The sequence below is a fragment of the Camarhynchus parvulus genome, chromosome 2 (genome assembly GCF_901933205.1).
Source record: "Camarhynchus parvulus chromosome 2, STF_HiC, whole genome shotgun sequence".
In the NCBI taxonomy this organism is placed as follows: Eukaryota; Metazoa; Chordata; class Aves; order Passeriformes; family Thraupidae; genus Camarhynchus; species Camarhynchus parvulus.
Genome location: NC_044572.1, coordinates 30704656 through 30720133, shown reverse-complemented (window position 1 = coordinate 30720133; position 15478 = coordinate 30704656). Strand labels below are relative to the sequence as shown.

At 48.1% G+C, this 15478-nt stretch overlaps 1 protein-coding gene and 1 long non-coding RNA gene across 2 annotated transcripts in view; one reads left to right on the top strand and one right to left on the bottom strand.

The window, feature by feature from the left end:
- The window catches only part of LOC115914987, a 45414-nt gene extending 39622 nt beyond the window's left edge, over nucleotides 1-5792 (bottom strand). Inside the window, exon 1 of the long non-coding RNA XR_004061460.1 lies at nucleotides 3483-5792. This is a non-coding gene — a long non-coding RNA (uncharacterized LOC115914987). The remainder of the gene's footprint in view (nucleotides 1-3482) is intronic.
- Nucleotides 5793-11578: 5786 nt separating this feature from the next.
- On the top strand, nucleotides 11579-13951 carry TWIST1 (twist family bHLH transcription factor 1). Its single transcript, XM_030967876.1, has 2 exons — nucleotides 11579-12541; nucleotides 13192-13951. Exon 1 carries the CDS (start codon nucleotides 11599-11601, stop codon nucleotides 12496-12498), a length of 900 nt encoding a protein of 299 aa, XP_030823736.1. The 5' UTR covers nucleotides 11579-11598; the 3' UTR covers nucleotides 12499-12541; nucleotides 13192-13951.
- Nucleotides 13952-15478: the final 1527 nt, after the last annotated feature.

The window sequence follows — 15478 nt, the reverse complement described above, 5'->3', positions numbered from 1 at the left end:
GAAACAAAAGTTGTAGCCTGAAGCAATAGCCAATATTTTGGTGTTTCATGGTGAAATGGAGGTGTGCAGCTCCACCAGTCCTTTTCAGCTGTGAGTAGTGATTACAGTGAAATTATTGCTCATATCCAGTGCTGCTGGGAAACTATATTACACTTTACGGCACCCTGGGTTTCCTACTCAAGCTATTAGGGAGTCAGCAGGTCTGCTTCCATGTGGAAATATGTGTAAAGAAGGCACTGAGCCTTGTTTCCAGAGCCCTGCAGTGGGAAGGGCCCAAGTCATCCATCCTGGGTGTAGCCACAGCCAGGCTCTTGTACTACCCAAGGTGTATCCTTTGAAGGCCTTTTTATTAAATACCTACTTTATTCCTTTAACATTTTCAGGCCTCTGTTCTAGGTAGCCTCTCAAGGCATCACTCTTCTGAGGGGTGGTTTCTGGGTAAAGTGCCATCTGTGCCCTAAAAATATACCAGGAGACCAGAAATATAAAGAAAAGTTTCATTAAACAAAAACTTTTGCAAGTGAAAGGGAAGACTCAACAAACCTTGGCACCCTGCTTTAACCCTAGACCTGGTAGCTCTTTGAATTTGCCTTTTAACCCTCCACTGCTTTGCTCCCCTCTCTCCTGGCAAACAGAAGGTCCTTATACTACAAAGAACGTCTCCTTTAGAGCACATTTATTTGGGAAAAGAATGTAAAACATGATAGAGCTAGATCCAGCCACAGCTCAGCAGATTTCATGTTGCAAGTGTGCTATATTTTCTATTAAAGCTGGTGCCAGCGATCAATTTCCGCCATTCAGTCCACTCTGTGTGGTTGTATATTTTCTTAATGAGGATCTGAAATCAGCCTCTTTCACTCAACTGACAGTCTGCCAGAATTATGCCATCTTTCCAAATGCAGAGATCATATGATCCATCTGTTGTCTGCAGCCATGCAGGGGAAACATTTTCCAAAGAGAAATGTGGGTTGGTCCCAAAAGTATGTAATTATCCAAATGCTGAAGTGTTTCAGACGTTTCAAGGTGCTCTTGAGCTTGGTCTTGGGCATTGAAGCTCCTATGAAGTCTTTGAAAATAATGTACATAACTAAGTCATTGAGTTGCCAGGAAATTTTCAGAGTACAGGCGTAATTTTAAAATTATTATTAAATAACTTTGAGCTGAATCAGATATTTAGGCCTCAGCAACATCATCTGGGGACATTTGTGAGTACTTACAATCTCAAGAAGTTCATTTTTTTATTGTTAATATTATCGTCTCAGATACAAAAGATAAAGAGCATTAAGTGAATATGCAGAAAAATGCTTTAATCTTTTTTATAATTATTTCATTATATGCTAGAGTACTGCAGTAACTCTGCAACATCATTGACTCTCATAACTTTGCAAAATACCAGACGCGAAAGAAGTTGTGAGATGATGAATAATAGTAATGGAGGGGAAAAAAGGAAAATATGATTGAGAGACTGTAAAATGAAGGGCTATCTCAGATCTTTCTCTACCTTACATGAAGGCGTGTGGAATTCATTTCATATTACATCTGACTCCATTTAAATTTTCTCTGCAGATATCTTGAGTATTGCCAAATATGATTAAACTGACAGTTTAGGCCCTCATCAGGCGCCGCCTCCTTGATGTACAGAACCCAAATTTTAATCATGAGCAAATGGAACTTTCTCTGAAGTACTGATAACTGTGCTCAAACTACCAAACCAGTCCTTGGTAAGATAGACTTTAAGTCATATAGATGTAAAAAACTTTACCAGCCCCAAGGTGTTAAATTTGAAAACATCCACCTATTAATTCCTTTATTCTGTCAGCTGTACTTGCATAGACAACAGCATAAGTCAGTTCTTGCTGTTATATGTTTCAGACATCCAGGAAAAAAATTATTTCAGAATTCCCTTTCAGATCACAACTGCCATACATATGGACTAAGCCCCATTATGCTGAGCAAGTTCTGGGATGATACCAGCATGGGATTTGCCCTTGGAGAGAAATAAGTTCTACCAAAGCTATAGAGAGAACACATATTTGTCACATTTTAAAAATTTAAAATGTGCAGGCATATCTCCAGAAATACATAAACTGAACCAAACCCAAAAAACCCCAAACAAACAAACCAAAACAAAACCAGATAAATTTCTCATCTTGTTTTTGAGAGTAGTAGAAACATGAGTCTTTAGTGTATCATTGACCAAATTATTTGAAGGATACAGTGCATGAGCCAAATATTTGACTGGAGAGCATTTTGGTGTATGAGACCAGTTGTTTTTGCCTTCAAGCTGGAAAGACATGATCGATACCTGAGAAGGACACTACAGAGGAAAAGTTCTAATGACAGTCACTTCAATCCTGCTTCAGCTTACAGAACACAGTTCTTCTGAAGCTATGGGTCATTAGAAGTATTTATTATGAGGGTTTCTGAATGACTTCCACAGCACATAAACACCAAATATCACCCCAAAGATGCAGTGTGACCTCAGAGATGAAAAGACAAGATTCTACGCACAAGGTATTTTCTTTTGCTGAAAATATCCAGAGACACATTTTCAAATGACAGAAAGTCCCCATAGAGGTTGGTAATGATCACCTTGCAGTAGCATGGTTGAAATGCAGGTGGTACCATGGACGTTTCTTAGTGAAAATCTAGGGAAAATGGAAACCTATGCTGTGGTTTCTTTCCACTCCATGTATAATGCTACTACTGGCTGCACAGTGTTGCTCTCTGGTGTGTGTATTTCAAATGGGATGATGCTTATCTACATCATTTGTGGTGCCACAGCTGCTACTGGGGAGCTGCTAATCTATTCCCTTCAATCCTGATGCCCTTACAGTAGCACCTACTCCAGCATGGATTTCACATGCCATTTTCAAATGCTCTTGAGCAAAGTTTAATGGCAACTTTTTGTCATATAATATTTTGCTAACTTCTATGACTTAAGGAGCAGCAGAAATCCTTTTTTCCTCAATGAACAGTTTGGGAGGGATGTGGACAAAGAAATACAATGCCTTCCATTCCCACAACCACAAAGAATGAAAAAGCAACTTCTACCTCTTTATAGCAGTGTAACTTGTTTCTGATATACATTAGATCAGTGGGAATTTGAAGGGCTGTTTCTCACAGTAATAGCTGAGTGACTGTATTGCCTTTTTTCCTCCTCTCTATATGCCTTTGGGTTGGCCCTTTACCTTTAATGTGAGCAATTATGAAGTGCTTCCTATCGTACATCTGATTTAGCTTTAAGAACTTAATTTCCCAACAGTGCATCTAATCTTTAAAGATGGTTATTTTTCTTCTTTTTTGGATGAAATTTTCTACCCACAGTGAATTCTGTGAGGAAATGGCAGGACTTAGACAGTTAACCTGCCAGCTACACTAACAAATCAGATAGTTTGACATCTAGACCAGACTATTAGTTCCTGCAATGAACTGGCAACATGAAACCACGGATGGAAGGATTTGGTGTTGCAAAATTTTACCTGCCAAATTGGAGGCTATGTTGTCCTCTCAGAAGAAACAGCCCATTCTGGGATGCATCCTCAAGAAGGAGAATGTGGCAGCTGTTTCACTTTTTGCAGCAACATGACACAGTGTTATAGGAAAGAAAATACAGAGAGTTATCTTAGTTGATTGAAATGAAGCCAAATGACAGTGTGCCATACCACAGCCACTCAATTACATACGTTGAATGTAGATAAAGTTGTAGTTACCCATAATGGACTTTGGCCAAAAGAAAACATCATGAATCTTTCCAAGACACTAAAGGATTTTCACTGACCAAAACTTTAACATGTTGGCAGATAACTGCTAAGGTTGAAGGCCATTTGGGGATAACAAAAATAGATCATAAATGTCACTGCAGATAGCACATGGCTGTAAGCCACTGAAATATAATTGATCAAACTTCTATCTGTTTGGAAGGAATGATGAACATTCTACTGTCAAATAACCCAGATTCAGCAAAAATTCCTGCAGACATATGTCATTCCAATTACTCAAGTCTCTGATACGTGATTACAAGCAAGCAGTGCAGTAAGCTCTGTGAGGCTGTAGCTTGTATTAATACTGGGAGTTATTTTTATTATAATGGATGCTCTAAACACTATGCATTTTCGTATGGAAAAGGATTACCAACTGAACAATAAAGTTCACTGTTTTAAATTAAAGCCCCTGCTATATTCCACTGAACATCCTCTACCTTCAAGTTAATTTCAGCATCTGCTATTGCCAAGAGCTGCATTATTCCTTTTGCAAAGTGTGAAAAACAAAGCCTAACATTAGATCGGACATTAGAAAATATTGAGTTGCTCAAATACAAAGTGAGATGAAAACTTGAACATATTTTAGAGCCAGAAGAGTATTTTGGAATTAGGTCTCTGCTCTGGCTTTGAAAATCTGGGCCATATCTTACTGCTTAGGCATATATGCCCTACTGAGGTCTAAGCATCCTTGCACTTACTAGCTCAGCAACAACATTTCTATATGCAGAAAAATGTGGATGTTTTGAAGACTAAAAATTAATTACAACCTTATTGAATAGGATTATTCTTTTAATAATGAAAAATTCCACAAGTTTGGCCAAATATTAGAGAACGATGACCGATGCTTTACTCCAAATGCAGCCTTTCTTATTCTTATTCTCTTAGGCTGGACGCATTATAATTTTTATTTTATTTAAAGTTTAATTGACCCTTTTTAAGACTTGATCTAAAGGCCACTGAAACAGTCTCCTTGACATCAAAGGATTTTGGACTGAGTCCTTAATGAATGTAAGCACAAATGTTCTAAAAGGAGAAACAAATATTTCTCTGCTTCTGACCTGAACTATTTTTAGTGCTGCAAGGTCAGATAGTAGATTTTGGCATGAGAATGTTTGATATAGACACTTTTCAAGGCAGAAGCAGTACAGTATTTTGCATAAATATAAGTACAGATGTTCATTTGGAGGTCAGAGTTCATAAATAGCCAAGTATGTACACAGATACATGAGGAGTGAATGTGTGCTAATTTACTTTAACGTATCAATAAACTACTACCTCTGGAAAATTGCTTTTGGAACTTGATAACTGAGATTTGTGCTCTAGATCAGCTTGATTGTTGACCTACTATATGATCTTTGGTCAGAAAATAAAGCCAAGATGTGGACCAATGGACAGATCAGTCCTTTGTGAGCAAGGTAACCTAATCATCATCCTATATTCTGGAGGAAGGCAAATGAGATTGGAGCTGTAAAATGAGGAGAAATTATGGATATCAGGTCTTTAGGCATCACAGCTGATAGCTCATAGCACAAAAAAATTATAATCTCCCCTCATAGAAACGAATATGTAAAGTTTGATGTGTGCTGACTGCCTTTTCTGAAAGGAAATATAACCTGGCAGAGAAGCCTTAAAAGTTTTTCTAACTCTAAGTAGGTGTCCTTGGAAGTAAGGTAATTGTGGAAAGAGTGAGATGGGTGTCCATTTCTGTGAACCTTTCCTCTCCAGGCTTACCTCCTCTGCATGGCTACATTCAGCCCATGTGGTCTCTGGCCAGGAGGAGGAGATGGATGGGTTCCAACTTGGAGACCTGGCATTCAATCAGCCTACCAAGGAAGGAAACCCATTTCCTTTGCCCTGGAAATCATATGTGTATGTCGGGATGACCTTCCATGCTCTTCCCCTCACACCAGAATTTGCTGCCCATTTCAGATGTAAAAACCAGCATATTATTCTGTCTACTGAACTTCTATGTTCATTTATGAATTATGAGTTATGGTTACTTCTCACATGACTTCTTTTTCATTTTCATCTGTGAGATTCCAAGAACACCTGATATCCTAAAGGAGACCACATATAGTAGGAAGCACGGGGTGGGGATTTTTCCCAGGGCTGCAGACATGTCTAACAGGGTGAAAGCCCACTTCCATGCTGGAATTCTGGCTCTATGGTTCTAGCTGCTTGAGCTGTGGGGTATTTAAGTTCACCCTAAGAAGAAGGCTTTATGGAATGCTTTATCCATCACCGTGCTGGAGGTGCATTCTCCCCCACCTTGGAAGAAAAAAGCAGAATTTGTGGCTAAAAGGGCCTGAAGTTTAATGGAGTTTCCTTGGGCCAAGTGTACTGAGAGATTGAATATATAGATTTGAGTAATGTGTGGGAGCAAGAAGAAGACAAAAATAAATTATATTGATATAGTTCAGGAAAGAAGGAAGAGATGGAAAAGAAAAAAATCAAAGGAGCTGAAATAGCCAATAAGCTCCATTATTAATAAAAATAACTGCTATCCCCTGGAGTGTAGATAAGATTGTTTTACTAAGTGGTCTTTTCAGATTTACATGTGAAACCGCATAAACAAGACCCAGAGCCATAATTAGGGGCAGAACTCCACCACAACATTAGATATGTTGATCTCTTGTGATGGGAAGGACTGATCTTGTCTAGGATACACAAGGGGATACCACTCAGGCTTACACTGAGGTACTTAGGATCTGCTGAAACAGCCCCATCCACGGCCACGAATTATTTCTGGATCTGAATAGAAGATTTTCTATAAAAACACGTGTTGAAAATAATCAGAGAACTTAATTTATTGGGAGACCTGTCTCCTGTGTGGGCTGGCTCTTTTGTCGGTAGCCTATAGGTATTTCTCGGCCTTGCACAGGGTCGAGAGCCGGGAGCAGAGGATGGATGCAGGAGATGCCGAGGGCCAGTGCGCGGGGGGCGCAGCGCTCCCTGCCGCCGGCCCAGGGGCGGGAAGGATGGGAACACTGGGAACAACGCTGTCGCACCCTTTCGTGGCAGTAAGCTGCTGGGACATCTACATGAACGGCCACACGACAACGACTTAAAAATTAAATAAAAATCATTGTAGCAATTTTGACAATGAGACTGACTCGTTAGAGGAACTCCGCGTTATTCATCTGTTTTTCCAGAGTTTCCGAACGAAGCGAGTGTCAAAGCGGCGGCAGCTGGAAGCCCGCCCGTGGGAAGTGTCCGTATGTCCGCGGGCATCCGTGTGTCGGATCTCCCCCCAGGACCCAGCACTGCTGCCCCGGGATGGGCAGCGGCGCTGCGGCCGCGTGGGGCCACCTCAGCGAGAAAAAAACACTCGGGAATGGCTGAAACACAGCGAGCAGAGCCGAGAGCGGGCGGGCAGCGCCTCACGGCCCCGAAACTCGGGTGCCCCAGCCGGACGGGGCTCGCTCGGGCCCGGGCGGCAGCGGCTCGGCCGGAGCGCGGCGGGGCCGGCGGGGAATCGTGCCCTCCGGTGGCCGCCGGCCGCACAGCCCGGCCCGGCACGGCCCCGCGGCCCCAGCCCTGCCGGCCGAGCCGAACCGAGCCGCGCCCACCCACGCCGGGCCCAGGTAGGGAGGCCGAAGGACGGGAGATGCTTGTCAGTTTTCCTTGGTTGCATGAGCTGCCGCGGTGATAGGAAGGAAGAAAGAGGTGAAAGAAGAGGAGAAATGGGTCCCGCTCCCATACCCTTTATATATTCATTCTGCCTGTTTGCTGTTGCTGAGCAGAAATTTGTACCAGGGCACAGTGAGGGTTGCCAGCATGTTTCCCGATATGCTTTCTACACGGAGCAAATTACAGCATAAACGCCAGTGGGCAAAGGTGCTAGGTGCTCTCTTGTCCCTTTTGATGGGCTATGGTCCTGACCAGGGTTTCACCTGGAATCCATACAAATTAAAATACCTGGCCACAGAAACTAGTAGGGAAACTTCAATTGTTTTCAGTGGTCTTTGCAACATAAAGATAAAACCTCTGAGAAAACACCCGATTGAAGGCATCGGCATCAAAACCACCAGGCAGGCTGTCTCTAGGCATGCATGGATGTAAGACATTGCTCAATATTCCAAGGAATCAGCAGCAGTGAGAGTTTTACCACAGTAAACAGCCTTTGTGACCTAAATTACATGTGTATGTGTTTGCTGTATGGGGAGTACAGAACAGTCTTATTGCAATCCAACTGTAATTTGTGTGTATGCACAATCTGTTTAACACATTGATGAGGGGCAACATTGTAGCTGCAACCACCAGATCTTGAGCACATTAGTTCTTAAACTTCTGCACTGATTTATAAACAGGCAGATAAAAATGGGCCTTTCATTCATTCATTCTTAGAAACCAAGGAGAGAATCAACCTTTTGACCTATTCCCCTCAAAAGCTATGATGTTTCAGCCTGGATAAGGCAGACACTGGTTGTCCCATCCTGTGAGTGTCCCAACAATTAATGGGTTCCTAAGGAAGGGCTGGCATCAAGGCGGGGCCATCCTTTACAGCTATTTCCCTGTGATCAACCATGACTACAGTGATCATCACAGACCAACTTACTCCTCATTTCTTCCTGCCAGCAGTTTGTCATTATTTAGCTCTGTTCACAGCCATACCTGCAATCTAGATGGCTGCTTTACCAGTGTTGTACCTTTCTGCAGAGGTGACAAAATGCTGAAGAGCTCTGGGTCCTGTCCGTGTTCCATGTAAGAGTTCATCCTACAAGACATATTTTCCTGAGCTGAGGCCCAGGGAATCTTGCACGAATGGACCTGGATGTATCTCTAGAAAGGCCCTGGATTTGTCTACAGTTTTGCTTGCTACCACCAAAGAGTGAAACAGAGTTGAAATTCTGCCCAAGAAGCCAGGAGAGTTCTTACCTAAGCCATGCCTATGCATAGAGAAAACACCCCATGCTCTAAGGTAGCTCTGCAGAGCTACCTTAGTGGTTTAGTGGAGGTTCAAAACAGATGGTTTAACACTGCATAACTAAAATAAAATTATTATTTTAGTGTGAAATGCAAAGGTTCCAAATCAATCCCCATCAAAATTGTAGATTTAAAAATAAACCAGAATTTAATTGATTTTCTTTAATCTCTGCACAGACTTCACTCCCCTTCCCTCCTGACATATATATGTGCTCACACTGAAAAAGATCATGTGCATGTACATACATGCACACACAAACACATCCTCACCTATAAACACACCAGTATGTCTTTCTCCCTCACATGGACCCCCAGACATGACTTTCTGACACATCCACCCTCCTCCCAACACAGCTTCCCACACTCCAGCACTAGGCAGGGTTGATGCCTGCCAGCAGGCCTGGGGGATCCAGGCAGGCTCCCACAGCCAGCCCAGCCCAAGTCCCCTGGGACAGATTGTTGCCATCACAGCTCATCTGGCCCTTGCTCTCCTGCGCGGATCTTGACAGTAACACCATGGGTTTATATGCCTTTGCTCCTGAGCTCATAATTTGGGAGTCAGAAATAAAACAAAAACCAAAATGAAGAAGATGGTGGGAGGGACTCCTTCATACGCCCTGCTCTACACACCCTCCTCCTGCCCCATGAGAAGCAGGTGATGTCCTGCATCCCATTCAAAGTTCAGGTTACCCAGACAAGTCGTGCATCCCACCAAACCAGCTCAGGAGATGCTGCCCCTCCCTCCTTTCAGGCAGCATGCCGTTTCCAGCAAGGTAATAACTATCCAGGTTTGGTTTTGCCCTATGATGCTTTTTTTTCCCATAAGAAGAATGAGGGAAGGAAGGAGGGAAGGAAGGTGGGAAGGAAGGCAGGAAGGCAGGCAGGAAAGCGGGAAGGCAGGCAGGCAGGCAGGCAGGCAGGCAGGCAGGCAGGCAGGCAGGAAGGAAGGAAGGAAGGAAGGAAGGAAGGAAGGAAGGAAGGAAGGAAGGAAGGAAGGAAGGAAGGAAGGAAGGAAGGCCCCTAGAGCCACCTACAGATGCCCATTACTACTGTTTCCAACATTTCTTCTGTAATGACACTGCTCAACACCCCAGAGGAGCAGTGAGGCTCTGGGTACAGACAAAATTGTTGGTGAAAGGGAGGTGAAAGGAGAGCCAGGTCTTCTTACCTTGAGATCAGCAGCTGTTGCCAATGCAAGAGACTCCCCGAAGCTCTCAGTGTTAAGCTGAATGAAGAGGCCTATGATCGCAGAAGACACAGCAGGGACAAGCCAAAAGCCGGGAAAGCTGAGCAGGCTCACTCTGGGTCTGTGCGCCGGGTGTGTGCCTTCCCTTGCCGGCTAAGGCGGTCCCTGTTGTCTCCCCGGTCCTTTTTCCAGCTATTTCCCAAAAGAGAAGGTTTTGGGCAGACTGCTATGTGCTCGCTCCCCGGGATGGAGACCCAAGAAGAAGAACTCGCTGAGAAGGGCAGCGAACGGAGAAGCGTAGGGACAGCTCCAGGTGCCGGGCGGGCGCTGCGGCGGGGCCGGGGCCAGCGGCCAGGAGCGGGCTGCTGCTCCTCGGCGGCGGCGAGCAGGGTCCTGGCCCCTGGCAGCTCCCGGGATGAGCCGCCTCTGCCCGGAGGAAAGGCAGTCAGTCCCCAGGCAGAGGAGAGAGATGACTCTGTTCCCCGCAGAAGATGCCAGCGCTCTTCCAGAAGCCTTGTTTTATTTCGTGCCCGGGATTTATCGCTCCTCTGCCATTCCGTTCGCCCTGTCCGCCCTCACATCACAGACAAGCCGGGGAGGCTCTGCGCTGCCGGCGCTGCCCGCTCCGCTCCCGGCCGTGTCCGTGCAGGCGGTGGCTGCCAGGCCGGTAAAGGAGGAGCGCGGTCCCCACGCAGGGAGCAGAGAGAACCTCACCCTCTTAACTGACGGATGGCAATTTCTAGCTTTCCCTCCCAGGCGTTCCCCGTTTGAATCTGAGCTGTTGTTAAAAAGACACACCACCTGCTCTGTGCTGCCAGCGAGCGGGGAAGGAGGCACAAAGGCGGGGGATGGGAAGAAATAGCGTTGGCTGCAGACATAGAAGAGAAATTAAAATAAATAATCTCTTTTCCCAGGAAGTGCCGGATTCGGGAGCCTCGTGGGAGGACGGACTGAAGTGAGTGGTCAGCACACTGAGTGTATGGGCAAAAAGGGTCTGTACACCCTCCCGTCTCCCGGTGTGCCAGGCTGGAGACGCGGATCCTCCCGAGTTTCTCTTAAGACGAGCTCAAGGACTGGTGCTTATGCATGTACGAAGCCAATGCTTGGTTTCCCGGCTGCTTCCACCCCTGAAGATGGCTTTCTCCGAGCGCAGTCCCCCAGTCTGGCAGGACGAGGCTCTGCCACCACCCCTCCCCAGCCCAGAAATGTGCGACTCCCTCGGCAAGGCAGATCCCGGGGCGCTCAGTGATTGGGAATTGCGGCGTGTGCTAAAGCGGGTCAAAATTGGGATGAGCCTGGATGCTGCCCCGCGGGCAATTCTCGTTTCCTTCTCTCCTCTACAAGCCGTGCCCGCTGCAGCGAGGAAAGCCCGAGAGATGCTGGCTCTCCCCGGCCGCTCGGGGCGGTTGTCCCAGCGCAGGCACTGAGCGGCTCGCTGAGCCCTCCGCAGCAGCGCTCGGGGGGCTGGGCACCCCCATAACCTCCCGGGCCGGCACTCAGCACCACCCCAAAGCCGAGCGCTAACCGAAGGAGTTTGAGAGAGAAACCACGGAGAGGGAAACGGAGAGAGAGGTTGGGGTAAGGATGTATGTGCGTGCGTGTGGGGAAGCCAGATCACTTGTGAATGGCTTGAAAAAAATAATTGGGGGAGGGCGTGGAGGGGGGGAAGCGGAAACTTTCCTATAAAACTCAGCAAAAGTCCCTCCTCTCCACGTCAGGCCAATGACACTGCTGCCCCCAAACTTTCCGCCAGCAGGAGCTATAAGAACCTCCAAGTCTTCAACTTTCTCCCAATCCCAGACACCTCGAAGGGGCTCCAAGGAGGGATCGGGAGGGATTTTTTTTTTGGTTGGCCTTTTTATTTTTTTGCTCTTGGATCCTGATGCCATCCCCCCTCCCCCCAAAGTGAGGTCCTCCCTCCTTCCTTCCCTCCTCCTTCTCCTCGCAGGCCAGCGAAGCAGCCGATCAAGGGGGAGCTGGCGGGTTAGGTGCCCCCCTCTTCTCCCTGCCCTCCCCCCCCTCCCGGCCCGCTTCTCGCGTCTCCCCCCAGAGATGATGCAGCAGGACGAGTCAAACTCTCCAGTCTCCCCCGCCGACGACAGCTTGAGCAACAGCGAAGAGGAGCCGGACCGGCAGCAGCTGCCCAACAACAAGAGAGGGGGGCGCAAGCGCCGCTCCAGCCGCCGCAGCGCCGGCGGCGCCGTCGGGGCCGCGGACGAGCCCTGCAGCCCGGCCCAAGGCAAGCGGGGCAAGAAGTGCGGGGCGGGCGGGGGCGGCGGGGGCGGCGGCAGCAGCAGCGGCGGCGGCAGCCCCCAGTCCTACGAGGAGCTGCAGACCCAGCGGGTCATGGCCAACGTGCGGGAGCGGCAGCGCACGCAGTCGCTGAACGAAGCCTTCGCCGCCCTGAGGAAGATCATCCCCACGCTGCCCTCGGACAAGCTGAGCAAGATCCAGACCCTCAAGCTGGCGGCCAGGTACATCGACTTCCTCTACCAGGTCTTACAGAGCGACGAGCTGGACTCCAAGATGGCAAGCTGCAGCTATGTGGCCCACGAGCGGCTCAGCTACGCCTTCTCGGTGTGGAGAATGGAGGGCGCCTGGTCCATGTCCGCATCCCACTAGCAGGCGGCGTCCCCCACCCGCATCCCCTCGGCAGGAGCCCTAGGTAAGACAGGGACCCTGAAACCGGCGGGAGGAAAGGGGGGAGGGGGCCAGAGGCCGCCGGCTGCGCCGTGAGCCGGACACGCGTGGCCGTGGGGCAGAGGGCCCGCAGCCCGCCCGGAGGGGCCTGGCTTCCCGGAGCGGCCGGAGAGCGGGGCGGCCGGAGGTGCCTCCCCCGGCCCGGCCGTCCCTCCTCCTGCGCGGCCCGAGGTGCGCCCCGAGCCCGCGGGGCCCACGCGTGGCCGGGCGCTGCCGGCGGGCTGGGCTGCGGGCGGGACGCGGCGGGTGTGCCCCAGCCCGATGGGGCCGGCCTGAGATCACTTTTTCGCCAAACGCTGAGGAGCCAGCAGGGCTGCTGGGATGGCTTCTGCAGCCGCCGCTGCTGCTGCTGCTCATATTTTGAAGCGAATCCATGTCCTCCCGTTGTGCTGCCCGATGAGGGTTTCCTACCGCCCCAGCAGTCCCTTACCTCGGCCCTGACACCAGGGACCGCCAGGCTGGGGTGTCACACGGTCACCGCACCGCCCGCACGGCGAGTTCTCCCTTCTCCATTGCTGCCCGATACGCGATTTCCAGAGACAGAGAGGTGTAGGTAGATGTTTGTGTAACTTTCGTTTCAGTAACGAGTTTTCCGCCCTTTCTGGGTTTTTGCAGATGACATTGTTCCCACAGAAGGAGAGAATGGACAATCTAGAGACTCTGAAGTTGGATACGATTTTTTTTTTAATCTTTTCTAACAAAAAATGTGCCAAGGATTTCTTGGAAATTAGAAGAGTAAAATCCAAATTCGAAGCAGGGCGTGGGGAGCACTTAAGGAAAGAGAAAGAGAGAAGGGCTTTGGACAGTGACTACCCTCTGGGCGTCGGTACAATCCACACATCTCTGCATTCTGATAGAAGTCTGAATCGTTCGATTTTTTTTTTTAATTTTGACGAAGAATGTTGGAATCGAACTTTTTTTTGTTTGCCCTTTTTTTTTTGCATGCATGCATTCCCAAGAGGTCGTGCTTATGAGCCACTGATGAAAGGAAATACATTATTGTGGACTTTCTTCATTCTTGAATGAAACCAAGCAGCCAACCAAAAATATCCCTGTAGAGATGAAAACCTTTTTATTTTTTTTTTTTTAATTTTTAGGGGGAAATAAGCTGGGCTCAAACTGTTATATACCCGGTTCCTAACTTTTTTATTATTAATATTTTTCCTCTGAGAAAAAAATAAACATTTTATTTATTTATTGATGACCCATGTTAAAATGCAAATAGATCCGGTGTCTAAATGCATTCCTATTTTTATGATTGTTTTGTAAATATCATTGTATATTATTTTTCTGCAATAAATAAATATGATTGAAATTTTAATAACCTTAAAGTTTGGTCTCTCTGAGAACTCAGGGTTAGAGCTGTAGATAAATACCTGCTTGTTGAGCTGTAAAGACACCCAAGAGAGAGGGGGTACTAGTATAAACAAACCAGGCGAAAAACGCAAATAAACTAGCTACTGACAGACACAGGCACGTTATTTATTGAGACAGCTTTATTATTCTGTGCTGAAGCTCACTGCATCTGCAGAGGAAGGTGTTGTCTCTTCTCTCTTTCTCTCCCTCTCCCCCTTTAATCTTCTCGCCAGGCACGGCGGAGTTGCGCGGGGAGCAGAGTTTTCGCAGCTGAGCTCTATCTCCGCCTTGGTGTTTTGCCCCCAGATGCGAGGCAGGAGCGGGGCCCGTTCCCCAGCCCCCGGCGCAGGTACTTTTGCTGATATCGCTGAGGAAGTGGCATGGGTTTTAAGCAGGCACTCGTCCGTCCAAAGGGAAAGCAAAAGAAAGTGAGATTGAAATAGGGAAGTGTCTAGCGAGTGGGGTTTTCCGGTGGAAGTGATGTTTGACTGCTCTGCTCTCTAGGGTTTTATATAATATATATACTAGCGATCACATTTTCGTTGGGCAAAGCACGGAGGGATACTCTAACCCACCCTCTTCTCCTTCTCTACGTGTAGGGCGCACATTGCCCCTCTTTCTTTTCACCACGCTTTACGCGGGGTCCCAGCATGCGGCGAGAAGCCGAGCTGCAAAAGAGAGGGAACCTCCAGGTCTGAGGGCTTGGGAGGAAGGTGAAAGGGAAGTTGTAAAAAAAACACCCAGAAAACATAACAACCCAATTCAAACCTCGGCCCCTATAACCGGACAGCTGATTGTCTCTGCTGTCACTCGCTTATCTCCCAGCGCTTGGCAGCCGGGCAGGAGCGGGGAGCGGCGCCTCCTGCCCCTCCGCCGCCGCGAAAGGTGCGCGGGGAGCGCTGCCGCCCTGGGCGCTGAGCAGTGCCCTCCGTGGAGACAGGGACCCTGCTGCCCCGTGTCTGGGGTAAATAGGATGGGGTACTTTTCCAAGACAGAGCCTGTTTGCATAGCGCATGAGTAGACTTTATTTCCTGTATCTGTTTCCACATCCACATATTGCCGTCTGTTACCCACATAGCACTGTCGTGAATATAATATCGGGCATATTTTAAACCGGTGAGCGATGTTTACAGCAGAGAGTTCGCAGCGTTTGTTTGCACTGAAGGATTAGTGAGCACTTGAAAATTAGATGACGGCCCCGGTGGTCGCAGCTCTCAATGATGGAGAGGAGGGGGAGCTGTTGCGAGCTCCCGAAGGGTCGCTGCTTTTCCCCGGCACCCTGGCATCCGCAGCTGCCCTCTCAGAGACTCCGAACCCCCGGCTCCGATGCTGCCGAGGAGCAGGTAATGTCTGCCCGCGTTACCCCGGCTGCAGCGAAGGCGAGAGGCACGGGGAGCCGGCGCAGCTTTGGCAGTGGAGCTAAGGGGATTTGGGAGGTCACAGAAGGTTTCGGTTGTTCCTTTTGGGGGAGAAATCACACCGGGGAAAGGTGGGGAAAACTCCTCACATTTAGGAAGAAAACAGGTTCCGGGAATGAAAAAACAAC

Coding starts and splice junctions, on each gene's coding strand:
- TWIST1 (XM_030967876.1), top strand. CDS start 11,599: ATGACACTGCTGCCCCCAAACTTTCCGCCAGCAGGAGCTATAAGAACC.